This window comes from Microcaecilia unicolor, chromosome 14 (genome assembly GCF_901765095.1).
Source record: "Microcaecilia unicolor chromosome 14, aMicUni1.1, whole genome shotgun sequence".
Taxonomy (NCBI): domain Eukaryota; kingdom Metazoa; phylum Chordata; class Amphibia; order Gymnophiona; family Siphonopidae; genus Microcaecilia; species Microcaecilia unicolor.
In genome coordinates, this window is record NC_044044.1 from 35446388 (window position 1) to 35473956 (window position 27569).

General features: G+C 45.1%; 1 protein-coding gene across 4 annotated transcripts in view; it reads left to right on the forward strand.

The window, feature by feature from the left end:
- ADAR (adenosine deaminase RNA specific) overlaps positions 1 to 25964 on the forward strand; it is a 57651-nt gene extending 31687 nt beyond the window's left edge. For all 4 annotated transcript variants that reach the window (XM_030186410.1, XM_030186407.1, XM_030186409.1 and 1 more), the window contains 8 exons: positions 253 to 424; positions 7654 to 7747; positions 10989 to 11108; positions 11520 to 11653; positions 12504 to 12686; positions 12905 to 13017; positions 24404 to 24531; positions 25125 to 25964. In XM_030186410.1, coding sequence (XP_030042270.1) covers positions 253 to 424; positions 7654 to 7747; positions 10989 to 11108; positions 11520 to 11653; positions 12504 to 12686; positions 12905 to 13017; positions 24404 to 24531; positions 25125 to 25365 — 1185 coding nt within the window. In that variant the 3' untranslated portion in view covers positions 25366 to 25964. The remainder of the gene's footprint in view (positions 1 to 252; positions 425 to 7653; positions 7748 to 10988; positions 11109 to 11519; positions 11654 to 12503; positions 12687 to 12904; positions 13018 to 24403; positions 24532 to 25124) is intronic.
- The last annotated feature ends 1605 nt before the right edge of the window (positions 25965 to 27569 follow it).

Sequence of the window (27569 nt, forward strand, 5' to 3'; positions counted from 1 at the left end):
TTGTCCCAGTTACAAATAAGTACTTGTATATGTAAACCACAGAAAGGTGGTATATAAGTCCCATCCCCCCCCCCCCCCCCCCCCCCCCCCCCCCCCCCCCCCCCCCTTTACATAGATTTAAATTGTAAATCCTTTTGGGTATGGATTTTGTAACCATGTAACTTATTTTGTACAACATTTTGTCATAGGATTTTGATATTTATTTACCATCCTTGCTAGATTTAGAAATATTATCTTGCTTTCTGGTTTTAGCTTCCCGTGTCTGGCAGTACAACACATGATCAGCTAGCTATGCTGAGCCACCAGCGTTACAACTCATTGACTGCATGCATTCAGCACAGCCTACTAGGAAGGAAGATCTTGGCTGCCATCATCATGAGGAAGGGAGCAGAGGACCTAGGCACCGTGGTTAGCATCGGCACAGGTATGAATAAAGATCTGGTATTGTAATGACTTAGGCACTTTCACTAACCCTTGACTGGGTTTGTACAGTGGCTCTTCAGGCTCAACAGTAAGTAGAACTGGTCTCTAATGTGTTACTGAACACATCTGTAGCTATTTGTACTGTCACAAAATGCCTAGGGCCCACCTGGGGGCGTTAACCCTGTGGCCACCTAAAGGGTATGTCCCAATGTTGCTCAGGTCCACTACCACCCGCGCACATGCTCTACCCTGGCATACCCTTCCACGCCCTTCCACCTGCCTGCTTGGTCCCACCTGCGAGTTATGTCCCACAGTGGTTTCTAAATTCACTGGGGCCCACAATCCCATGGGGTCCCACAGTTCCAAGAAAGCTCCCACAGACCAAAACACAACCACCAGGAGTCAGTCCAGGACAGCAGAGTCAATAAACTAATAAGGTTTATTGTGAAGAAATTGAACAGTAAACAGTAAGAGGAAAATATGGTGAAAATATAGTAACAATAACAGGTAAATCAAACAGGTATCAATATTAAAACTAACCAAACATTTGTTTCGTCAACAATCCTCCAGACTGTTCAAGACGCTTGGGTTATGCACTCCTACTAGCAGAGGGAGACTGAGAACACTAAAACTTCTTATTCAAGTAGCCTGTGCAGACCTTCTACTAACCAGTATTTTCTCAGTCTCAGCAGAGGGTAGATGTGTGCAGCCTGTGCCATGTACTCAGTCTGGTAGGCCCGTTTGGGGTTTCTTGGTTGGGTTGTAAATGTTAAAGAACCCACATTTGGATCTCTATTACAGGGTGTAAGTCCTAAGGGGCTTATTCCCTGTGGGGTGTCACACCCGGGTGGCCGGGTCCCTCCCCCTGTGCTCTTCCTCTGGAGGACTGCTTGACCTCGGCTACAGACCTCGTTCTGTACCCTTGAGACGTTTAGGCATCAGCAATGAGGTTTAAAAAATAAATGTTTTTAAAAGGCGGCTATTTTGGCCGTTCTTGTGACAGTCCAGAGATAAAACGTCTTTAAGGGCGTTCTTGCCTTAGGCGGTTTTGCCTATTAGTCTGTCAGGGCACAAAGCAACTGTTTGTTTTTTATTGTGTTCGCGGCCATTATGTCTAAGCTGGCGAGGTGTTGGTTTTGCGTGAAGCGCAGCGTTGAAGTGAAAGGTGGCCAATGTAAATTTTGTGGGGAGCCTATGTTGTCAGCGCTCTTGCCCCCCCGTGCTTTCCCCTGAGTCGGTGGAGGTGTTGGGCGGCGATTTGACCGCATATTCCGGGCTGGCAACGGCGGGGGCCGGTTTTGGCAGGAAACGCGGCCATTTTGGCTGCGCGTCCCGGGTTGGCCTTGACTGAGCGGTTTTTGCGTTCCGTACTCGCGCCAGGGGACCCGTGTGTGGCGGGAAGCGCGCCTAGTTTAGCCGCAGATCACGTGATGAACCTGCCGCCGCGGGAGCGAGGGGGGTCTGTCGCGGAGACTGCGGGAAGTGTTGTTTGGGCTTCAGCAGCATCGGGGGGGGGGGGGGGGGGTCTGGTTTCCCTCCTGAGTTTGTTTGATCTCGGTATAATGCCTGGAGAGCTGGCCACTCTCATGCTGTTTGTTCCCCGGAGGCTACTAGCTCAGTGGGAGTTAAGCGCCCGCTGGTGGCTATTTCGGAGCCTATGGAGATACTTTCTCTGCTTGGATCAGAGGTTTGGAGTGACCCAGGAGAGGAGGATCTCTTAGATGAGTCTGAGGATCAGGATGGGCTAAGGCCTGGGGAAGATTCTTCAGTGGTTCACATTTTCATAAGGAGGAGTTCTTAGAGCTCATTGATCTCTACTTTGACATTTGCTCCGGCGGCCACTCCCTCTGTGGAGGGACCCCAGGTAGATCCCTTGGTTAAGGGGATTCGGAGAGCCTCCCGTACCTTTCCCATGACTTCAGACATTAGAGATGTGGTTTTTCAGGAATGGTCTGTGCCGGAGGCTGCTTGTAAGGTGTCTAGGGCTATGGCGCGGCTGTATCCCTGGCCTCCGGAAGATTTGGCCCTGCTGAAACCACATACTGTGGATGCAGTGGTTACTAAGGCTACGGCCATTCCAGTGGATGGTAGTACAACCTTACGGGATCCTCAGGATAGGAAGCCAGAGTCCTTTCTGAAGCGCAGCTTTGATTTGTCGACTTTGGCCTTGCAAGTCTCGGTGTGTGGGGGCTTGGTAACCAGAGCTTGTTTCCGTTTGGCGGAGAAGCTCTTGGATGAGCCTGCGTTAGATAGGACTGGTTTGGTTCAGGAGCTGGCCAAATTGGAGATGGGGTCTTCGTTTTTGGCGGACACCCTTTATGATTTGCTAAGGGCTTCGGCTAAGAATATGGCTCTGGCGGTGACGACTCGCAGGGCTCTTTGGCTTAGGGGCTGGGTGGCAGATGCGGCCTCTAAAGCAAAGTTGTGTTCTTTACCTTTCAAAGGTTCTATGTTGTTTGGAGAGGACTTGGATAAACTGATGAGTGGTCCTGGGGATACCAAGGTCTCACAGTTGCCGGAGTTACGGCCTAAGTCGGCTAGTCGAGGGGGTTCGGCTAGAGGTCGGTTTAAGGACGCAAGGCGGTACAGGCCGGGCAGATTTGTATCTCCTTCTAAAAAGCCGGTTTTTCCAGTGGACGCAGTCCTTTCGAGGGGGTCGTCGAGGAGGTCGGGACTCCTCCGGAGGTGCCGGAAATGGTGGTAAGTCCTCCTTATAAAGGTGTGTGGGTCCAGCCTCTGGTGAAGGTCGGGGCGCGACTTCATCTGTTTTATCAGGGGTGGACCCAAATTACTTCAGATCAGTGGGTGCTGGAGGTCATTCGCGACGGTTATGCGCTTGAGTTCGAGCACCCGCTGCCAGATCTGTTTCTTTCCTCTCCTTGTCACTCTCGGGTCAAGTTAAAGGCTATTCAAGAGACTCTGGGTCGCTTAATCCAGTTGGGAGCTGTGGTACCTGTTCCTCGGCACGAGCAGGGAATGGGTTGTTGTTCCATTTACTTTGTGGTGCCGAAGAAGGAGGACCAGTTTTGACCCATTTTAGATCTCAAGAGGGTCAATGGGGGCCGCTCAAGGTGCCATCCTTCCGCATGGAGACTCTGCGCTCGGTCATAGTGGCTGTTCGTCATGGAGAATTTCTCACATCACTGGATCTCACGGAAGCATATCTGCACGTGCCAATTCGAGAGGCCCATCAGCGTTTCCTTCGTTTTGCTGTTTTAGGGAGGCACTTTCAGTTCTGTGCTCTGCCTTTTGGTCTGGCAACGGTTCCACGCACCTCCAAGATATAATGGTGGTGGTAGCAGCGGCTTTGCGGAGGCAGGGAATTCTGCTGCATCCGTATCTGGACGACTGGTTGATCCGGGCGAAGTCTCGGTCTCACAGTGTTACGGCTCAGGTGGTCGTGTTTCTGGAATCGCTCGGATGGGTAGTGAACGTAGTCAAAAGTCAGTTGATCCCATCGCAGAGTCTGGAGTACTTGGGAGTGCGGTTCGACACGGCAGTGGGTCGTGTTTTTCTGCCGGATTCTCGGATCGCCTCTCTTCAGTAGCAGGTCCAGCTGTTAATGTCCGTTCAGAGTCCGGCGGTTCGAATGTACCTTCGGGTTCTGTGCCTCATGGCAGCGACAATAGAGGGTAGTACCATGGGCCAGGGCGCATATGCGTCAGCTTCAGGCGGCTCTGTTGTCCCTGTGGTCTCTCAGGTACACAGTTTGGAGTTGCGGTTGCCATTGAGGGGGGCTCCTCGGCGCAGTCTCCAGTGGTGGCTGTGCTCGGCCCATCTGAAAAAGAGCATGCCTTTGGAACCTCCTCAGTGGGTGATTCTGGTAACGGATGCCAGTCTGCTGGGCTGGGGAGATCAGTGTCTCGGTCGGTTCGCGCAGGAGCAGTGGTCGATGGAGGAAGCTCAGTGGTCTATCAACCGGTTGGAGATGAGGGCGATTCGGCTAGCACTGTTGGCGTTTCGCTCAAGTGTGGTCGGAAAGGCGGTAAGAGTCATGTCCGACAACGCGACAGCGGTAGCATATGTCAACCAGCAGGGCGGTACAAAGAGTCTGCGGTTGGCAATCGAGACGGCTCTGCTCATGAGTTGGGCGAAAAGGCATCTAGTGCAGATTTTGGCAGCACACGTGGCCGGGGTGGACAACGTGAACGCGGATTTTCTAAGCAGACACATGTTGGACCCCGGAGAATGGTCTCTGCACTGATCGGTGTTCGACCAGATAGTTCTAAAGTGGAGAATGCCAGTAGTGGATCTCATGGCGTCTGCACAGAATGCTCAGGTTCCTCGGTATTTCAGTCAGCGTCGGGATCCGCGAGCGGAAGGGATCGATGCGTTGGTCCTTCCGTGGCCTCAGCGGGTGTTGCTGTACGTATTTTCCCCGTGGCCCTTGATAGGTCGAGTCCTACAGAATGTCTTGCGGGTCCGGTGTTGTTTGTGGCTCCGAATTGGCCGCATCAGCCATGGTTCGGGGATCTGATACGCCTGTTAGAAGGCGAGCCTCTGCGGCTGGGGGGAGCTCTGTGCTGTTGTGTCCGGGTCCAGTTGTCATGCCGGATCCGGCTCGGTTCTCTTTTACGGTGTGGCCCTTGAGAGGGAACGGTTGAGAAGGAAAGGGTTTTCTCCTCAGGTGATTCAGACGATGCTGCAGTCTCGCAAACGTTTGACGTGTGTGGTGCATATTTGAAGATTGGTGTTGGGACCGGGCATGTGTCCCTTTGACAGCTTCTGTGTCGTGCATTTTAGATTTCTTGCAGGATGGTTTTGAGAAGGGCCTTTCATTGTCATCTTTGAAGGTGAAGCTGGCTGCTTTGGCGTGTTTTCGGGGTAAGGTGCAGGGCAGGTCGGTTGCATCTTCCCCGGATGTGGTCCGTTTTTTTGAGGGGGGTGAAGTTGCTTCGTCGTCCTCAGCAGCCGGTAGTGCCTCAGTGGGATCTTAATAGCGTTCTTGACTCTTTGGCGGTTTCTCCTTTTGAGCCCTTGGAGTCTTGTTCGATAAAAGACCTTACTATGAAGGTGGTCTTTTTGGTAGCTATATCGTCGGCTCGCAGGATTTCAGAACTTCAGGCTCTTTCATGTAGGCCTCCGTTTCTGTGGTTTTCTAAGGAAAAGGTTTCGCTGCGTCCAGTCCCTTCGTTTTTGCCTAAGGTGGTATCCTCCTTTCATGTCAATCAGGTGATTTCGTTGCCGGTCTTGGGGGACCGGACTGGGGATGCTTCTCAGCGTCATTTGGCGAAATTGGATGTGCGCAGAGAGTTGAAGGTTTACTTGCGCAGGTCGGAGGAATTCAGGTCTTCGGACAGGTTATTTGTCCTTCATGGGGGACCCAGAAAGGGAGCGGCTGTTTCTAAGGCATCTATAGCTCGGTGGTTGAAGGATGCCATCTCTTCGGCTTACATATTGCATAGCCGTACGGTGCTGGTGGGGCTCAAGGCACATTCCACTAGGGGGATGGCGGCTTCTTGGGCAGAGAGTTGTTTTGTTCCACCGGTGGACATTTGTAGAGCGGCGGTGTGGTCCTTCCTGCATTCTTTTGTCAAACATTACAGAGTGGATGTACAGGCAAGGAAGGATGCCAGTTTTGGAGCTGCAGTCCTGTCCTCTGGGCTTCGCAGGTCCCACCCTTAGATGTGTTTACTGCTTTGGTATGTCCCAAGCGTCTTGAACGGTCTGGAGGATTGCTGAGAGAGGTGAAATTAGGCCTTACCTGCTAATTTTCTTTCCTCTAGATCCTCCAGACCGTTCAAGAACCCACCCAGTGTATCGAACAGGTCAGTATGATATTTTTTTTATACTTCAGTTGCTGATATTTCTAGTAGCTCCTGTGGTTTGGGTCCTGGAGTTTTACTAAGGGCAGTTTGTTGGTACCGTTTGTGCCCATCTGCAGTTGAATTCCCCCGTCTTAAGGGGAGGAGATCTGAGTGTGGATTCAGTGGTTTTGTTTAGGTGGAGGTGTTCTGTTCCTCTGCTTTGTTACTGTTTTACTGGTTAGTAGAAGGTCTGCACAGGCTACTTGTATAAGAAGTTTTAGTGTTCTCAGTCTCCCTCTGCTGGTAGGAGTGCATAACCCAAGCGTCTTGAACAGTCTGGAGGATCTAGAGGAAAGAAAATTAGCAGGTAAGGCCTAATTTCACCTTTGGTTTGCATTCCTGGTTTGCATGCTTGCTGAAAATTCTAGAAGGCATTTCATTTTACTGTATCTATGGTGTGTGTTCCTAGGTGAATGCTTCTGATAATAGTCCCCTAGCAGCAAGATTTTGCTGTTTTATCTGTGTTTTGGGGATGCCTTGAGCTAATTCCCCAGATTACCCCGCTCTAAGATGTACCACATGGTTAAAACTTAAGTACACGAAGGCACTTGAATGATAAATGACAGTTGTGTATCTGGGGGTCTATGATGTAAGAATTGTAAATAGAGCAGGATAGAAATGATTTTGATAAGCAAGCTATGGGGAAGGTGGGTGGGAATTAATCTGTAAAAGGACAGAAAATATAAGAGTTTATAGGACCAAGCAGCTCTGCTAGTGAAAGGAAAGGAAGGTTAGATGTCCCCCCCCCCCCCCCCCCCCCCCCCCACACACACACACACCCGTTTTCTCTTCTGTGTAGGATACATTGAGGCAAAGTAATTTTCTAGGAAGGCAGAATGAGAGGGGCAAATGAGAGCAGTTTAGGATCCATGAATCAAACCAAACATAAAATCTGAAAAAATGTATATTGAGAAGAGCTTAGCTTTCAGGTTTGCAGTGCATCAGATTACATGTGTGCTCCCAAAGTTTGCTTCACACGAATTGTCCACACCCCCCAGCCCACCTCCCTGGATTGGTGTTACACTTTCTCCAAATATAGCCAAATATTCATCTCTCCATAAGTTTGACTAGTGCCCTTGGGAGAGCTACAGGAGGGGTTTGGAAAAGGTACTATACCTCACGAAGGATCATCTCTACCACAGTCACTCGAGCTAGTCAGGATAGTTTTGATTTAAACCATTTATCTAAATCCTGCACCAACATTTTGATTAAGGACCACCACCAAATCGGCTTCACCAAATCCACCAGATTCAACCACTTTTCTTTTTGCTGCTCTGGCCATGGTCTGATGTACTTCCACTTTACCTAATGAGGATGATCGATGCAGAAAAGATTATTTCTAATGATATGTTTCCTTTTGTTAAAGCTAATTAAAGCATTTTGATTTTAGATTATCATTTTGCATTTATTGTGTTAAAATCAGGTAATCGTTGTGTGAAGGGGGAAGAGTTGAGTCTGAAAGGAGAAACAGTAAATGATTGTCATGCAGAAATCATTTCCCGCAGAGGCTTCATAAGGTAAGAAAAATGTTACTCCAGAAGTTATGCACTTGTAGAGAGCTTTTTAAACTAGTATTGAGTCTATTGGAAATTATGGTTCTGTGAGGGGAGTGGTTAGGGATAGGGAATAGATTATTAGGAGTAGTTTGGTAGTAATCATATTGGCGTTTTAATGTCTGTGGTAGTAAGTATGTTACGGTGTGAGCATTCGGTAAACATTTGGGTCTTAAGGCTACTACTAATTATCACTACCACAGCGCTGCGTGGTTAGCACAACGTTGTACAGAAACTAATTAGGATTATTGCTATTTATCATTACCATAACGTTACATGGTACACATATCGCTATACAGAGACTATTTAGGACTACTATTATTTAACATTGTCATTGCACTGCATGGCATACACAACTCTGTACCTAGACAATATTAGCTGTTCTACTACTAATTGTTAATACCATAGTGCTGAATGGCATGCTCAGCAGTTTACCAAAGCCTGCTTAAGAATACTATTATTTGACATTATCATACGCTGCATGGCATTCACTGCGCTGTACGAAAATAATACCAGTTTGAAGTCTGTGCTGCAACCTCTGCTAGGGTTGTTGCGTTGTTCTGTGGGGGTAGTGCGTGTTGTTCACTGACCTCCATGTGGGTCTTCCTTTCTCCAGGCTGTGCTCTCCTTCTCGCCTCGTTTCCAGCTGACAGAGTCTATGGGAGGTAGGGGATCAATGCTGGTCACTGGCAGAGACCAATGGGGAGACACCCTTCTCCGCCGGGTTGTAGGTGCGGGTAACCCGCTTTCATTCGAATCCGTTCCGGATCCTCTCCCTTCCCAGATGCTGGTGAGTCTTTCCATCGTGGTCGTCGGCTCGCGTCCGCTCCGGGTCCCCGGCGTTTAGTCTCACGCGACTCCTCTGTTCGGGCTCCGCTCGCGGTCTCTTCACCCAGCATAGGGTCACGAGTATGGGTGGTCGGCTACGGTTCAATCCGTTCCGGATCCTCTCCCGTCTGTAAACGCCGATGGGTTGCCTTCAGCGTGGCCGCTCCAGATCAAATCTCTCCTCGTACATCTTACTATGCAAACCCCATACCATTTTATCACTTCTGTTTGAACTGCTTCGTCTTTTTACATCCTTAGTGAGATACGGCCTCCAAAACAACACAATACTCCTAAGTGGGGCTTCACTAATGACTTGTACAGTGGCATCAAAACCTCCTTTCTTCTGCTGGTTATACTCCTCTCTATGCAGCCTAGCATTCTTCTGGCCGCAGCCACCACCTTGTTGCATTGTTTTGTCAGCTTGAGATTCTTGGACACTATCATTCCAAGGTCCCTCTCCTGGGCCGAGCTTACTCCTATCCGGTACATCCCTTTTTGATTTCTGCACGTTAAGTGCATCACTCTGCACGTCTTGGCATTAAATTTTAACTCGATCTTCTACCTTCAGGCTCAAATCCCTTTAACTGGTGTAAAAGCTATCTTGTTTATAAACTGTTCTCACCAGATACTCACTATTAAACAGTTGTTAATTACTTTTTTATTTAATTTTTATATGCAGTGCTCAGTATTGCTATTCTGCTTCTATACCATAACATAGCATTCCAGCACAACTGCCCTCCAACATCATAGCACTGTACCTGCCTTCCTGTGAATAGTATCACTTCCTTTGAATAATAAATGAGTGACTCTTAAAGAATGGTAGACGTACTTAGCTTCGGGCGGTTCTATTCAGTGCCGGGGCTGGTTGTGCTGATGCAGATCAATTATGTGTATTCTCAATTCGCGTAATAAAACCAATGTCCCTTTGCTGTTCCCGGCATAAGACACGCTACATGGCCCAATATTTGCTCCAGATCAGACCCAAGGTGGAGAGGGTCCCCAAAAAAAGAAAAGAAACTGATGAGCAGAAGCCACTGCTAAGCTCTTCACGAATCCTTCAGAGATCCACTAAACTGGTGCTGGGCTAATGGGGCACAACCATGTGAACTTGCCACGGATGGGTTTCACCATGACGGCGTCTTCAAGGGAATTTATCTACAACATGGGGGGGGGATGTCTCTTCATGTTCCTCCCTGCTCTCCCAAAAGGCTTTTACCATTCTTTAAGAGTCACTCATTTATTATTCAAAGGAAGTGATACTATTCACAGGAAGGCAGGTACAGTGTTATGGTGTTGGAGGGCAGTTGTGCTGGAATGCTATGTTATGGATAGAAGCAGAATAGCAATACTGAGCACTGCATATAAAAATTAAATAAAAAAGTAATTAACAGCTGTTTAATAGTGAATATCAGGTGAGAACGGTTTACAAACAAATTAAATTTTAACTGCCAGAGTCTTGACCATTCTTCCAATGTTTGGAGATCCCCTTCTCATGGCTTCTACTCCCTCCAGGATATTGGCTATCTTTGTGTCATCTGCAAAAAGGCAAACTTTTCCTTCTAACCCATCAGCAAGGTCTGTCACAAATATGTTAAAGAGGGACCACATCAGCTCATCTCCAATCCCGTAGAACCTCTCCCGACTGTAAAGATCTATTCAATAAATCCTTGAGTCAGGATGAAGACAGATATAGGAATTTTTAGAGGCCAGAACCTCTGCAAGTAAGAGGAAAGGGAGGGTTTTCTTTTTCTTTGTAGGATAGATGGAGGTAAGGTCAGCAGATTATCAAGGACATATTAAGAGAAGGACCACAGGTAAGAGCAGATTAGAACCTATGAATCAAACCAGACAATCTGAATATTTTATTCTCTGGCAGCACTCCAAAGCAAAAGTGTCCTTTTCAGCATTTACCACATCTCTACAGAGCTCATCTCCCCTTACGTTCCCACCCGCAACCTCCGCTCTCAAGACAAATTCCTCCTTTCAGTACCCTTCTCCACCACCGCCAACTCTAGGCTCCGCCCTTTCTGCCTCGCCTCACCCCATGCTTGGAATAAACTCCCTGAGCCCATACACCAGGCCCCCCTCCTTGCCCATCTTCAAATCCTTACTCAAAGCCCACCTCTTCAATGTCGCTTTCGGCACCTAACCACTATACCTCTCTTCAGGAAATCTAGACTACCCAACTTGACATTTCATCCTTTAGATTGTAAGCTCCTTGAGCAGGGACTGTCCTTCTGTGTTAAACAGTACAGCGCTGCGTAACCCTTGTAGCTGCCCTACCTTTTAAAGGCACACCGTCTATTTGTCATCAGATACAGTGGAACCCAACTTGCCTACATGGAGTCTGATGTAATTGTAGTACTTTGATTTTCAGGTTCCTTTATAGTGAGCTGATGAAGTTCGACTCATCTGCATCTGAAGACAGCCTATTTGAAATTGCAGAGGATGGCAGGCTGAAGATAAAAGATAGCATAACCTTCCACCTTTATGTCAGGTTTGTATCAAAATCATGGCTGCAGTTTTTATCAATGTTCGCTTTACTAGTAACAGTGGAATTGTTACAAAGACTTCTAATTGTGCCTCTTGCTTTCACATTTTTTATGGATAAAAATGTATTGTTTTAATTGTATTTCTATGTATTTTTTTTACATATAAAAATGTAAATGTATTAATTCAAAGTGCCCAGGTGCTTCCATGTAGTTTGACAGAGAATTGGCATAGTCTCAAAGTTAAAAACAAAACATAAACTACAAAATAACAGAATACATTAAAATGAAAGCTGTTCTGTTTTGTTTTTTTTTAAGAACCCACCTGCATTGGTTCAAAAAAATACAAGTGTGTGAATACTGAATGCAAAAAGTAAATGTGACAGTAATATGCAGTATAACCTGCTTTTGTATTTTAGCACTGCTCCCTGTGGTGATGGTGCCCTTTTTGATAAGTCTTGCAGTGACCCTCCATCCAGAGAAGGAGATAACACCCACCACCCACTCTTTGAGAACCCCAAGCAGGGTAAACTGCGTACTAAAGTGGAGAATGGTGAGCTCTACACAAGCTTCTCACACAGCTCCTCCCATGTAGCATAGGGAAGCTTTTATTTTTCTTCTTAGCTCCCCAGTGAGGTAGGCATTTGATTTTTAGGAAGAAATTAAAGGTTCTATAAATATTTTTGCTTTATTAGCTGCTTTGATTTATGTTTTAGAAGGGGATGATTGTATAAATTTTGGTCATGTGTAGAGTTTAGTGTTGATTAAAATGTATATTTTTATAAAGAGGGTTGTGCTTGTATGTGTGTCTACCTGCCTTTTGCGAACCATGGTGAGTCTTCTTTGTAACTGTGGTACTTATTCTCAGATGCTTTTTATTAGTGTTTTGTTTTTTTTAGCCCCAACCCTCTCCCCGTTTGACTGGGTATTTTCCTTCTTGTTTGCTTAACAGCACCTTTTGGTGGTACCATCTTTTTGCCATGTCAGACATGAAGTGACACACAAATCAATTTTTTTCAGTTGTAAATCCCACTCTATGGAATGCTTTACCACTGTACATTAGATCACAGACTTCATTGGCTAAATTTAAAACAGATGTTAAAACATTTCTTTTTGAAGATGCTTTTACATTTGTGGGTCAGCCTGTGGGCTAGTAAGTTAGTACACATGCTTTATCCTTCCCTCTGACACTGCTTATACCCCCCCTTTTCTGTTTTTATTGTAGTTTTGTTTCTCCCTCCCTCCTACTATTTTTCCCATTTTACTTTTCTCTCTCTCTCACTGAATTTTTGGATTTTTAAGCCACATAGATGTATTTTTATGACTTGTGGGATAGCAAGATTGAAATAAACTTGAAACATAATGTGTGTTTCTTCCAATGATGACATGTTATTTGTTAATAGGAGAGGGCACTATTCCAGTTGAGTCCAGTGACATTGTGCCAACATGGGATGGTATTCAGCATGGAGAAAGACTGCGCACTATGTCTTGCAGTGATAAAATCCTGCGTTGGAATGTCTTAGGTTTGCAGGGAGCACTTCTGACACACTTCTTGCAGCCTGTCTATCTCCACTCGCTCACTCTCGGTATGGTGATTCTTTCACTGATTATACAGTCCAATTTGTGGTTTTTTTTGTGTTTTTGTTAGTCGTATTACAAAGCAGCAGTGGAGACGAGTAAATCATTCTATTCTGATCTGCTGTTGTAGCGTCCAAGCAATGAAATAATTTGTCAACACTGACTTGCAGTATATTCATTCTTTTTCTTTTATGTACTTGAATTTTTTTCTTATTTTTGCTAATAGGTTATTTGTACAGCCAGGGTCATCTGACACGTGCGGTTTGCTGCCGTATGTCAAGAGATGGAGATACTTTCAAGCAGGATCTTCCTCCATTATTCACTGTAAACCATCCAGAGGTACTGTACCAAAATCCTCTGGGCTATGCTTCAGAGCATTACATGCACATTACATATCAAAGATCACCCAGCCAGTGCTGTTCACATGGAATATGAATGAGAACATTACAGCAAGAAAAAAACCCCACACCTACTGCCCAGCTTCTCTACCTCCACAGCTGTTCTAAGAAGTGTTTTACAGTTCTCCACTTTACTTGGTTCAGGTAATTTTCCAGTTGTCTGCACGGAGATGAAAACTACACACTATTCCAGAAACTATGGAATAGTTATGTCCATCAACCAGCAGGTGAAGATAGAGAACTGATCTGACACGTATCTCTCTTGGCATCCAGTCCAGCTCCTCAGTATTTTCTATCTCCAGCGGGTGGAAGGACGTACTTTTCATCCTCTGGCTCAAGTCTTCGGAGTCATATCTGGAGGTCTTCAGATCCTTGGCTCTGGTATCTTGTGAATTTACTTCTTTCTTTTCTCCCTTCACCTCTCCCCTGTTTCCTGTAGAGCTCTCCTTTTCCAGCGCAATAACCTAAAGAGAAAGAAAGAGGTTTGCTAGAGAGCATAGGACGGACGATGGAAGTGGTGCCATGGGCAAGGGTGCATATGCAACTGTTAAAAGAATCTCTTCTCAGCCGCTAGTCTGTGGTGTCACAGAAGTATGACCTTCATCTTCATTTGGATGGTGGTTGCCAGATGGAGTATGTAGTGATGGTTGTCACCCAGAATTTGACCAACGGAGCTCCCTTTCTGATAACACAATGGTATGTGGTGACATTGGACGCCAGCAAGTTGTGTTGGGAGCTCGTTACAAGTTCATCTGGCACAAGGCACCTGGACAGAACAGGAGTCTCGGTGGTCGATTAAATCGCTTGGCGCTCAGGGCACAGTGCGGAATGCCTTATGCAAGTCCTCATTAGATATCTGGAAGTCACAAATGAGTTTTACAAGTTGGACAGACTGTGCTTTTTGGTAAACAGAATCTTGGCCTCATGGCTTCCAAGCCCACAGTTGCTAGATGGCTGAAAGAGATTATCATGTCAGCTTATTTGCTTGTGAGGAAGTAGGCTCATTCAGCGGGGCATACAGCAACATTCTGGGCAACTACCTTACTGTTTTCAGCAGATATTTTCAAGATGGCGACGTGGTTGATTGAATTCAAATCAATCCCCTTTCCAGAGTTCAGTGCGGTTTACATCCTGGGTGAGGCTGTATTAGAAACTGTCTTGAGTGTAAGCATGACAAAGATCATTATTGGAAAGTCTTGTGGATGATTTGAGGACCACGGTAAAAGTAATGGATTATTATGATATGGACTTGAGGAAAAAAAACTTTATCCTCTTCCGGAAGCTAAGGTAGTTATTGTCAGATCTAACAGTAGTAGGTAATGAGTTCCATAATGTAACGCCTAGCACCGGGAATAGTGAGCCAAAGATCTTCTGGTATCAGATTCCTTTATGAGATGGTGAAGATAGCATAAGTTGATCTTTTAGTTTGTTGGACTGGACCAGACAGAGTGAAGCAACACTATTTAGCAGATCTGATGTGGAGCCATGTAAGATTTCGAAGACTAAACGGCAGCTTTAAACCTAATCTTTCTGTTATGGGAAGCCAGTGCAGTTTGATAAGGTATGATGATACACTAGTATATCTGTTCAGATTGAAAATTAGTCTAGCAACTGTGTTCTGTATAATTTGCAATTTTTTTCTGATATTGACACTTAATACCAAGAAATAAGATGTTATAGTAATTGAGGTGCGGTAGGACTAACATTTGAACTAGCAGTGCAAAGGCTTTTTGGTCAAAGAACGATCTGATTAGACAAAGCTGTCTCATTCTGAAGGCAGCTATTTTCCATAGTTAACGTGGAAGGAAAAGGTTAGGAAGGAGTCGAGGAAGACCCGTAGTACTCTTGTTTCAGACTCAACTGAGAGGTTATTGGTAAGAGAAGCAAGATGTCATCTGGCATAGGAAAGTAGTACCAGGTGTATTGAGCCAAGGGAGGACATGAAGAAATTGATTAGTATAGGGGAGAGCTGTAATCCCTGAGGTACCTCACAGTCCGAGGACCAGTAGTTGGAGAGTTGATTGGTTTGTTTAACGGAATAGCTTCAGTTTGTTAGGAATTCTCCAAACCACTTGAGGACTGGGTCTGTTATTCCTATTTGATTCAGGCGTTGAAGTAGTGGTGTGTGGTCAACTGCATCAAACTCCACCGAGGTATCGATTTGGAGTAGTATTACGTGATCTCCTTTGCATAGGTATTCGACATCTGTAGTTAGGACTAGTAGTAGGGTTTCAGTACTGTGGGCTGGTCTAAAACCAAATTGTGACCGATGTAAGATAGTGAATCTATCAAGGTGTGTGGAAAATTGTTTCCTGATGTGGGTTTCCAACATTTTAAGTGAAGAGGGGTATTCTAGCTTTGGACGATAATTTGCAGGTGATGTGTCTAAACACGATCCCTTCAGTAACTGAGTGAGAACAATTTTGCCCATATCTGGAGAAAGAGAGACAGATTTTAACAACCATTGAAGCCATATAGTAACCAGTTAATAGTCTCAATATGGATGGTTTGGAATAAGAATTTTGGGCAGTGATCCAGGAAGCAGTGAGCTCGTGAACATTTCGATAGCAATCTTATATTTTCAGGTGTCAATGGTTGAAATCATTCCCAGATCTGAGTCCCTGGATTGGATGAATATCAGTGTTTGACACTGGAACAGGACTTGGATCATTTTCCACAGATGGAGTGGCTTTGGATAGTTCTGATCTAATTTTGATTTTTTGTTGGCAAAATGGTTGGCTAGTTCTTCGGTGGATGGTTGAGCTTGGTGCGTGTTGTCGTTGGTTACAGTGGATGTTAGACGTCTGACTGATGAGAAAAGTTTGTCATAAGCGTCCTGACCTATTATGCTGCTATAGTACTGTCATTTTTGAATCAGCAACCTTCTTTTTATAGCGGTGGAAATTAAACTTCTATTTGGTTTTTATCAGTATTATCTTTGTTCTTTCTCCATTGCTTTTTTTTTTTTTTTATTTGCATGAAGTCTTTATTGAACAGGACAACGGTACAATATTGCCTCATACATTTCAAACAAAGTGAACTACCAATATTTTTTTAAACATACAAATATAACATTCCTTATTCATTTCAGTACGTCATCCAGACATCATATTTAAACCTCTATAAACTTCAATGTTTTAAGATACATTTTCTATAGTTTTACTTATCAATAAGGCCTCCTTCCCCCCAACTACCCCCCTCCCCTGCCACCCATACCCTCCCAGTCATTACCATATCTTATTTTATACACTTAACAGGTTAGACCATTGTTCTCAATCTTTGGTTAACGGTTCCCAAATGGAATGCCATCTATTTAACTGGTGTTTTCTTTCAGCAAGCAATCGCTCCATCTCACAAATATATTTTAGCTTATGAAGCCATTTTTTGATTGAAGGGACCCCTGTCTGTTTCCAATGGGATGCTATAACTATCTTTGCTGCCCCTAATGCCTGCCGCATCAAGATCCGCTGATGCAGTTTTAAGCCCTCCATTCTTGCAGTAAACAAGAAAAACTCAGGGGACCATGGAACTGCACATCCCACCCAGTTCTGCAACCTGATCTGAACTGATTTCCAGTAAGCTCGTACTTTAATACAGCTCCACCACACGTGACCCATAGTCCCCTGCTGACCACATCCTCTCCAGCACAATCCCGATGTACCAGGGAAAATGCGTCGAATACGGTCCGGAGTAAGATACCACCGAAACAGTACCTTCACCGCATTCTCCTTAAGGGGCACATGTACAGACACACCTAACGCCCCTCTTTCTATTCTCTCCCACTCGGTCCCCTCCAGGGCCACACCCAACTCCCGCTCCCAACTAGTCCTATGTAGAGTGTAGCGAGCACCTTGTGCATTAATGCTTTTATATATACGGCCAATCAATCCCCTGGAAGAAACAGACTTAGCACATATCTCTTCCACTTCTAGTGCTTCCCGTTGAAAGACCTGACTAATCGCTTTTGTTGTAAGGAGATGTTTAAGTTGATGATACGCAAATTCATCTCCCTCCCCGACATCGTATCGGGTCTGCAGTGCCGTAAATGACAATATTGAATCATTTTCCATCAGCTGGCCCCAGGTCTTCAAGCCCCCTTTGTACCATCGTGTAAACGGTCCAATTTCAGTCCCAGGCAAGAACAGTGGGTTGAATGCTATAGGTGACATCCTTGTAAGGACACATTGCCCCTTAGGAAATAGACTATCCCAATAGTGAAAGGTGACACACATGGACGGACACACCCCCTCCCCTATCTCCCGAAACTTCTTAGGCACCCACATAAGCGCCCCCAGTGGCATCGACCCCAAGGCATGCTGTTCCATAGACACCCACTGCCTATCAGGATATTCCTGGTACCATTCAATAGCAGCCTTCCCCTGGGCAGCCCTATAGTACCAGGTAAGATTTGGGACACCTAACCCCCCTCTTCTCTTGTCTTGATAGAGAAGCTTACGCGCTAACCGCGGACGCCTGCCTGCCCAGACGAAACGCATTATAGAATCCTGCAAGGAAGCAAGGAAACGTCTGGGCATCATCACAGGCAGCGCTTGAAACAAGTATAGTAATCTCGGTAGCACGTTCATCTTGACTATTGCTATTCGCCCAAACCAAGAAAATTCCTGATCCCCCCATCTTTCCAGGTCTGCCTTTATCTTACGAACCAGTCCCGTGTAGTTAGCTGCGAATAATTCAGAAAGATCAGATGGTATATTAACCCCCAAGTATTTGATACGCTTAGATGCCCATCTGAAAGGAGTCGATGTTTTCAGAGAGGCCACTACATTTGTCGGAAGCGTAACATTCAATGCTTCCGATTTGGTCATGTTGACCTTAAACCCCGACACAGCTGAGTAGTCCTTCATAAGGTGCATCAGAGTAGGAAAAGCAGTCTCAGGGCGAGTGACATACAGCAAAATATCGTCCGCAAAAAGGGCCATCTTATGCATGGTGTCCGCTATTAGGGCCCCCGAGATGCCCGGGTCTGCCCGCACTCTTGCTGCAAATGGTTCTATGACCATGGCAAACAGTAACGGCGAGAGCGGGCACCCTTGTCTTGTCCCTCTGTGCAAGGTAAACAGAGCGGAGTTACTCCCATTCACTCTGACACACGCCTTAGGAGCTACATAAAATGCCTCAATCCACCGCTTAAATTGATCACCAAACCCCATAACCTCCAGTACCTTATACATAAAAGGCCAGTGTACTCTATCAAAAGCCTTCTCAGCATCTAAACTAAGAAGGCATAATGGCTTTTGATTTCTCTTCGCAAAAAACATAAGGTCTAGAGTACGTCTAATATTGTCCATGGCCTTACGATGGGCTACAAATCCCACTTGATCTGGGTGAATGAGCGTCGGCATTATAGGTCCAAGTCTATTTGCCAGGACCTTTGCCAAAATTTTGACATCTGCATTCAGGACCGAGATTGGCCGATATGATCCACATTCCACTGGGTCCTTGTCCGGCTTGGGCACCACCGCGATCCATGCCTCCATCATTGAAAGGGGCAATTCCCCTCCCCTTCCCACCTGATTAAAGAGGTCTGCAAGCAACGGGGCCAGTTCAGGAGCAAACTTCTTATAAAATTCATTGGGAAGCCCATCCAACCCAGGGGATTTATTTGCTGGTAGGCTTTTAATGGCCGTCTGTACCTCAAGTGGCGTAACTGCCTCTTCAAGCAAATCCCTGTGACTACCTGCCAGTGAAGATAGCGGACAACTCTCCAAATATTCCTCAATATCTTCCCTAGTTGGATTTATCTCTTGGGCATATAATGTTGTGTAAAATTCCGCAAAACGTTTACGGATCTGCTCAGATGTAAATAACGCCGTATTGTGCTCGTCCCGTATTTGCTGCACCGTTCTATCCACTTTTTGCCTGCGCAATTTTATTGCAAGAAGCCGACCTGCCTTATTAGAAAATTCGTAAGCTCCCACCTTATACTTTGCCTGCAACATACTAAGTTGCTCTGAGTAGATAGAATCCAACTTCATCCGCTCCCCACTCAACTGTTGCATAATCTGGGGTGACTTGTCTACCTTGTGCTGACCTTCAAGTTGACGTATGCGCTCTAGGCAGCTTGTTATTTGTTGCCTACGTATCTTTGCATGCTTACTAGCAATTTGCAGATAGTAACCCCTGGAAACAGCTTTCAGAGCGTCCCAAATAGTAGCAAGAGAGGGCCCTGAGTCTAGATTGAGCTCTAGGTACTCTTGCAACATTGCTCGGCAACCCGCCTCCACCTCTGGCTCATATAGTAGACTAGTATTTAAAGTCCATCTCCTCTCTTTAGTTTCAGCTCTTATGGTTGGTATGGTAACCCATATGGGAGCATGGTCTGAGATTGTTACACTGCCCAGTCCCGCCGTCGGACCCCTCTCTACCAGTGCCACATCTACAAATATATAGTCTATGCGTGAGTATGAATCATGGACTCTAGAATGGAATGTGTAATCTTTATCCGCCCTGTGTGTCAACCTCCACAAGTCTAGTGTTCCCAGGGAATGCACCATGGATTCTAGGGCTAGCGCCTCTTTCCTCCCTCCGTCAATTTTTGGAGAGCCAGAACGATCCAGAGCAGGGTTCATAACTGCATTGAAATCACCTCCCATTATTAACGAACCCCTTACAAACCCCGCCAAGGAGTTCCTCACCTTTGTAAAAAATTCAATCTGTCCAGAGTTAGGGGCATATACAGACGCTATCGTTAAGTCTACTTGTTTAATTTGAACATGCATAAAAATAAAGCGTCCTCCCGGGTCTTTCTTAACTGCCAATACCTGTGCCCCAACTGATGAATGAATCATAATTGCCACACCACAAGTTTTGGAAGCTTCCGTGGAAGCACAATGGACCCCAGAGTAACCCGAGCAGGAGAGAAGGTTTTCATATCTACGCTGAAGGTGTGTCTCCTGCAAAAGGACCACGTGTGGTTTGAGCTGCTGCAGCTCTTTATATACTTTCTGCCTTTTTTGGGGCATATTAAGGCCCTTTACATTGTAAGACAATACTTTTAAGTCGTTATTCATAAGTTAACTCAAAATGAACATGCTTCCAACATTTTTATCTTTAACTTTGCATTCCAAATAACTGTATATTCAATCACTGTTTGTATAACCGTCCTCCAGGTCATATCCCCATTGTCTCTAACCTTTTCCCCTAGCAACACTTCATCCCCCTCCCCCCTCCCTATCCGTCTATTCCACCCTCTTCCCATATCTAACCTCCCATGATATGCCCCAGTCCCCTCCCCTCCTCCCCTCTCCCCCCTTCCAACCATCCACCAGACAATGCCTGCCGGCACTGAATGGGATTTATAGGGGAAGTAATACACTGACCCATCTAGCCACCCATCCCCCCCCCCCCGCATCAATCCTACACCCACATCCTCTTTTATCCATCGCACATGTTACCCACTCATCCAACACCCATCCACCACTGTATTAATAATTACCACTGGTATATTGTCCAGAGTCCAACCTGTGTTACATGTCCCAAGGTTAAGATATTGCTCAAATCCAGTGCCATGCAAACCAATTCAGGTCCCTCGCTTCGATGACTTCTGCCCCACTCGCTTCCACTTCTGGAGCTTTGCTTGTGTAACTGGCGCCAATCCCATCGGTGGCGTTGCCGCTGCAGTTAACCCAGCTTCATGAAGGCTCTGCCATGCTTCCTGGACTCGGCGAAACCGAAGCTGTTTGCCTCTGAGCTCGAAACACACCGCAAAGGGAAAGCTCCAGCGATATGCAATCTTCTCTTTTTGCAAAATTTCCAGGACCGGCTTCATAGCCCTTCTTTGCGCCAGTGTATAATTCGATAGGTCCTGAAAAACAGTGACCCTCGCCTCGTTGTACTCCAAAGTGTTGTTTTTTCGGGCCTGCTGCCAGACTCGTTCCTTAAAAGGATAGGAGGCGAAGCGCACCACTATATCTCGTGGTCTGTTACCCGGTGCCTTGCCCAAGGACCGATGCGCTCGCTCGATCTGTAGCTCATTAGGGACAACAGTTTCGCCTAAAATCTTCTCGCACAGGGTATGTATAATGGTAGGGACATCTTCTCCGCCTCCACTCTCCGGCACTCCACGGAATCTCAGGTTGTGCCTACGACCCCGATTTTCAAGGTCGTCTAGTTTGTACTGTAGGTCCTCTGCTTGCTCCACCAAGTGTGACATTCGCGATTCCATCGCCACTGCCGTTTCTGCCTGCTCCTCTACTCGCTCCTCTAGAACCTCCACGCGCCCACCCAGCTCTCGCAGGTCTAGGCTAATGGCGTCCACGTGCTCCAAGATCTCCAAACGCGAGGCCTTAATTTCTTCCCTAATCGCCTCAAGGCACTTAGTTAAGTCTTTAGGATGACTTTTCTTTTTTATAACTGTACTTTGACGATCAACATGGGAAGATGCAGTATCGGAGTCGGACGATCTCCGCGTTTCCGGGGACTCGCGGCGGGAAAGGCCCCTCGCCAACTGTCGGGTGGAATGCCGCTCCCCCTCTCGTTGCTGCGACCCCGGTGTTTTGCTCATCTTGTTCAGCGGTAACTACACTACCTGCCGGTAGGTCAATTTGCGATTTTTATAGCGGATGGGTCCAGATGGTAGCACTATGGTGCAAGACAGTGCAGGAGCCAGAAGTTCAGGCAGCCATCCAGCTCCGTGACGTCACTTCCTCCTCTCCATTGCTTTTTGAGGTGTAAGCACTCTCGTTTCAAGTTGGCTAGTTCTTCTGAAAACCATGGAGATTTTTTGGTCCAGGGGATAAAGGAATCCTTTAACTCAGACCAGATGCTGGGCTCATTGATTTTGCACCCTGTGGATATGAAATTGAGAGGCTTGTGCTTAGATGACCTCTACATACAGATATCCATAGTGAAGTCAAGTTGGAAGTGATAAGACCATGGTACTGGCTTCCATTTGAATGAGCTAACCAGACTAGTAGGATATGAAGTCCACCATATGGCTTTATTCATGAGTTGCACCTTTGGTAAATATAATTAGGTCACAGACCTTCAGGAATGATTTTCCAAGTGTAGATTTAAGTCTCCCAGGAAGATGACCCTCGAAAATTTGGACATGGCAGCGGAAGCAGTCTCTGCTAGTAGAGGTTCTGCCTTGGACTAGGCTCCTGGCAGCTGGTAAATGAGAAGTAGGATAATTTGTCTTGCGTCAATTAAATCGTCACTGAATTTACATAGCATGAAAACCCCAGAACTTATTAGAGAAATATGGAAAAATAGATAAGAGCAAGTCTGTCGCCTTTTTTTACCCTGTCTTGAGGAATGAAGAATGTCTTAGCCAGGAGGGTATAACTGGGGCAGTATTGGACTATTGACGTTTCTGAGATGAACAGAGAACCCGGATCCAAAGATTCTATAAGATCCCTGAGTAGGAGAGTCTGGCATTCATATAAATGGCGGGGAGGGGAATGAGTTGAGAATTGTGTTCCAAGAAGGCTTATTTGGTCAAGGTCTTAAGAGCCAATTTCTTTTGGCCATTGACGTTTATTATGAGTTGATTGTTTGTAGCTTGCCTTGGGCATTTGGTTTTGGCTGGACACCGTGCTTGTGTTCTGGATGCTGTATACCCTTGCAAAGCACTAAAAGGTGTACATTGTGGCCCACTCTGAAGCCAGCTTTGGGGACTTCGGTCCTCGAATGGCAGTGCCAGGATCTCACCCACCCTACGGATTGCTTTTGTTTTGGGTTTTTTTTTTTCTTTTTTTTTTTGCATTTAGTAAGAAAATAGACATTACAATCAGCAATGATGAAAACTGCAGCAAATGCCAAAATGTTCACAGTACAAAAGAAAAGCCCCCCCCCCCTCTAAACATTACCACATTATCAGGAGAGTAGAGACCTGTCTGTGGTTAAGAAAAGGTCAGCATAACAAAGGAAAAAAAACATAGCCTAATTAGTCAGCGAAGTGCTCTTCCGCGCAGCATAAACATCCCAGATTTTGTGGAAGCTCAATAATCCACTAGAGCGCAATACAGTTAGCGTAGTCATCTGGCATATATAGGCTAATTTTTGAAGGATTCTGGGGAGTGCTGGCATCTCCGGCTGTTTCCAGACCGATGCAATTACCAATTTACTTGCAACAAAAAGACTGGCAGCTAATTCATGAGAGTTCTTTTTATTGCCCATGGTTTGAAATGTACTACATTATGAGGATAGTTAACATGAAATATCTTCTGTAGTAGCTGTAAAATGTCCATCCAAAATTGGTGAGCTGCTCTACAATTCCGCCAGCACTGATCCATTCCTCTAGGGATTGCTTTTGAATATCCCTCGGGTTCTTGAATAGTGGGAAGTTAGTAATGGAAGGAGAATTTGTCTTACCTGATGATAATTTTCTTTCCATTAGTCCTTGCCACTATTCGAGGCCTGCCTGAGGTTTCTGAGATGTTTAGTCAGTGCGAGGTAATGAGTCAAGTAATGACTATCACCTTGCATGGTGCTTCCTGCATATCTACTACTACTACTTATCATTTCTATAGTGCTACAAGGCATACGCAGTACTGTACACCATACACAGAAAGACAGTCTCTGCCCAAAGAGCTTACAATCTAGATATATCTCCAGAGATGAGAGAAGTTTGCTTGTCTTGTTACTGTTAGGTTAGCGAGTTGATAGATTGGATGCCAGTAGAGATATTCTTATCTCAGTTTTCAATTCTCTATCTCCACCTGCTGGTTGATGAACACAACTATCCCACAGGCTCTGGAGCAGTGGGAAGGTCTAACGGTAAGATCCAATTTCTCCGTACTTCTGACAGTTGTCACAGGTAGCTTCTGCTTTTTCCTGCAGGTAAAATGCTCTTTAAAAAAATATGTGCATAGTTAATGCCATCTGTGTGCATATGGTTCCTCCTCCAACCTGAACCACTCCTGGTTTGTGGCATTGTAATTTTGGGGAAGGGGGAGGAAGGAGCAGTTTTGAGACAACCAGTTAACATGCAAAATGCTTTATACTTGAGTACTTTGCTTTGGATATTGTCTTATTTACTTTTACGGTTGTAAAGTATTTGTTCTGGACTGGGGGAACTTGATTTAGAGTAGGAGCAGCAAGTTAAGAACTAAGAAAGCCTAGGTTCAAATCCTGCAGCTCTTACTGATGAACCTTGTGACCTTTGGATTGCTTCACTCACCACTGCTACCTCAAATACAAATTTAGAATTGTAAGTTTTATGGGCAAGTGACCTGTCAACTGTTATCTGAAATTTAACTTGATTTGTAAAAGTGATGATTATAAAGCCCTTGTTTCTCAGTTAATTTTGTGGCACGAGTCTCTTGCTAAAAACATTTGTTTTTGCTAATACCCTCTTTATTTAGGTTGGTCGAGTTAGTGTATATGATTCTACCAGACAGACTGGCAAGACCAAGGAATCCAGTGTGAATTGGTGTCTTGCAGATGATGTCAGTGTAGAAGTCTTGGATGGAACAAAGGGCAAAATTGATGGGTAAGAAAGGACCAAATACTTCACTTACTGTAGCAAAGGGAGGAAACTGTTTTGTATTCTTAAGTAGACAGTATTCCTGATGACATTTTACCTCCTCCTTAGAATTTAGTTTTGAGCAGAGCCCCTTCAATGCAAGGCTAAATCCCAAAAAAACTGCATTTGGCAGAGCAATGAGCAAGGAAGGATGTATGCCAAATCCAGCAAACTGGTCTCCAGAGGTTGATTGTAGTAATATGTATTTACTTAGAAAAACAGATACTACAGACTTGACACAATCCGTGTTTCAGCAAAAGGTTGCCTGTCTGTAAGAGATCTGTAATTTCAGTAGTTGGTAAGAGAAAGTCAAGCTTAGTAAACGCTTGAAATTGTGTTGAAAGGAGCATTTACACATGTGTTACTACAGTCAACCTCTGGTTTGGTCTACATGCATTCCCTACTCCTTCAGGTGTTCGAGCAATGAGCAAACGAGAGTTGAAAAGTGTGTATTTTGGTTGAAGAGTCAGTTCTTAATATTTGTGATGGCAGTATTGATTAGACTTAACAGCCCTGTATTAATTAACTATACTATGTATTTTCCATTTTTGTTGCCCCAGACCAAAGCTTGATGTTTCCAGAGTGTCCAAGCTGAACATGTTCACTTTGTTCAAAGAGCTGTGTGAAAAAACAAGCAGACAAGACCTGCTAGAGTACGCGACCTATAGTGAAGTCAAGCAAGCGGCCATGGACTACCAGGCTGCTAAAGAACACTTCTTCAAAGCTGTAGAGGCGATGGGATATGGGAGCTGGATATGTAAACCCCAAGAAGAGAAGAGTTTTTCTCTTGCTATTGAATAATACAGTTTTTGTGTGCAACGTTTGTTCTTAATGAAGCTAGCCATGTTATTTAGGCTTGACAGAGCAGTGTATGTTTTGGGGGAGGGAGATCTGTTCTTTTTGTATGTGTCCCCTTCTCTGAATTCTGCACTGCAAATCTTCATGTTTCTGGGACACTCCCTCCCTGACCATTCCCTTGTATAAAATGTCAGTAAAGACCCACTGTCATTGGTGAAGCAAAAGTCCAAACAAAGATGAAGTTCAGGTTTTAGACATTTTTTTAGGAAGATTGTGTTTTTTCTCTTAGGCTTTTTTTTTATTTCATTTGTTGTTAAATGTGTTTTCCCTTATAGTTTTAAACTGAGTAGTTTTGAGCTACAGTCTGAATCCCATTAAATCTACACTGTATATTATCATCCCCAATTGTTCAGCACAAATACATTTGCAATGTATCTAAATGAGCATCTGTCATTGTACAATTGCTCTCCCACTCGAGAATTTTAGGCAGTGATCAAGACTGGAACAGACTTGCATGAATTTTAAACAAAATGAAAAGGTAATGTTGACATGTTATGTTGCTACTTCAAAATAAATCTGTGGGATTTAGTCCTGAGAGAGAACTCTGTAATGCATTTCCTGTCTGAACAGAAGCCAGGTTCTGTATAATCACTTCTGTGTCGAGCAATAGATTTTACTTTAAAAGTTCATTCATTTTGCACCTGGATTGTTCTTAAGTATATGTCACTGTGGCTTACATCATAACAGTGAATATAGGCTATTCTTTATAAGAAAAAAAAATGTACTCTTTATGGAATATTTTATATAGGTGTAAGAGGCCAATTCAATACCTTTAAAAAGTTGGGGGGAGGGGGTTGTTTTGTTTTTACACAAATTGCTGTAATTTTTTCTGTTCTTTTTTCGAGATTACCTTAATATCTTTCATAACCATCAAGTTTAAACAAAATGAGCGGGTAAAGGAAAAAATCATATATTGAATATTTAGGTTAATTACATAACTTATCCTGTTAGATCAGCCCAGATGAGTGGGTTATATTCACTAAGTAGCTGATGGAGGTACAGAGCACAGTCAATTCATTGACATCGGCACCAGTATAAGAAGGTGGTGCAACCTTGGAATCACTGTTTTTCTGCCTCGTGCAGCAGAATTTCTGGAAGAAAGCCTAACAACCAGGGTGCAGTCTTTGGCCTCATGGCTGAGTTCTCTAGCCTGAGACTAGTTGTAGGGATCAGTCTACTGACCTTTAACCCTGTTGGAGCTTGGAGGGCTCTGTACAGCTGGCCTGATGAAGGTTCCTTGGGGCTTCTGTTAATGGGCAGTTATTAATGTTCCCACCCTCACCCCCTTCCTTGCTTTGGTGCCAGAGTTCTGGCATGTGTGCCTCAGCCCTGAGAGGAGGAGTTGGCTGACTGGATATTGCAGTAGGGACAGTGGGTAGGTGCCTGAAGAGGACCCACAGGCCCTCCTCACACCTTCTCTGAACTGTTTCCCTCATCTCACTTACCCCCTATTGGCTGAAGGGGGGGGGGGGGGGCTCAACAGGACAATAAAACAATATTAAATTATTTAAGGGTGGCACTGAAGTTTATAGTTTATTAAAACTTGCTAGACCACTCTGGCTGACAGTGCAGTATGTTAGTCTTTGATGTTTTATACATACAAAGCCTATCCCAGCTTCTCCCAGTATCAACTTGTGGAAGGTTAAATAACAATCAAGTACAAAGCAGTGTCTAGACTAAAAATCTCATTTCAAAAAGAAAAGAACTCAACTATTAGATAGGAAAGAAAAACAGACACACCCCGGGAAGACAGAAAGACAAGAAAAACGGAAGGTGCCTAAGCCAGGGGCGAATTAGCATAGCTCTGAGCTCTGTGGCTTCCAGGTGGAAGAGGTAAGACAAGCCAGGGAGGATCCATGTTAAAAGAGCCAGCAACAGAATAAGGGCTATAGAAGAGGTGGGTTAGGTTGCTTCATTCATTGCTAGAGGTGCTGTAAATTGCCACATGCTGAGGGCAGCTGCAACATAGTCTTTATTCCCACCCCAGCTGCAGTGCTGTATGCTTTTTGGCAACGTACCAGGTCAGTGCATGTGTGTGGCCTCTTGTTCCTGTCTGCAGAAACAGCATTCATTTTTCTCTTAGTCCGTGAAGGCTACAGTATTTAATTGTGACTCCTGCGACAGAAGCACTGGGAACTGTGCTTCCT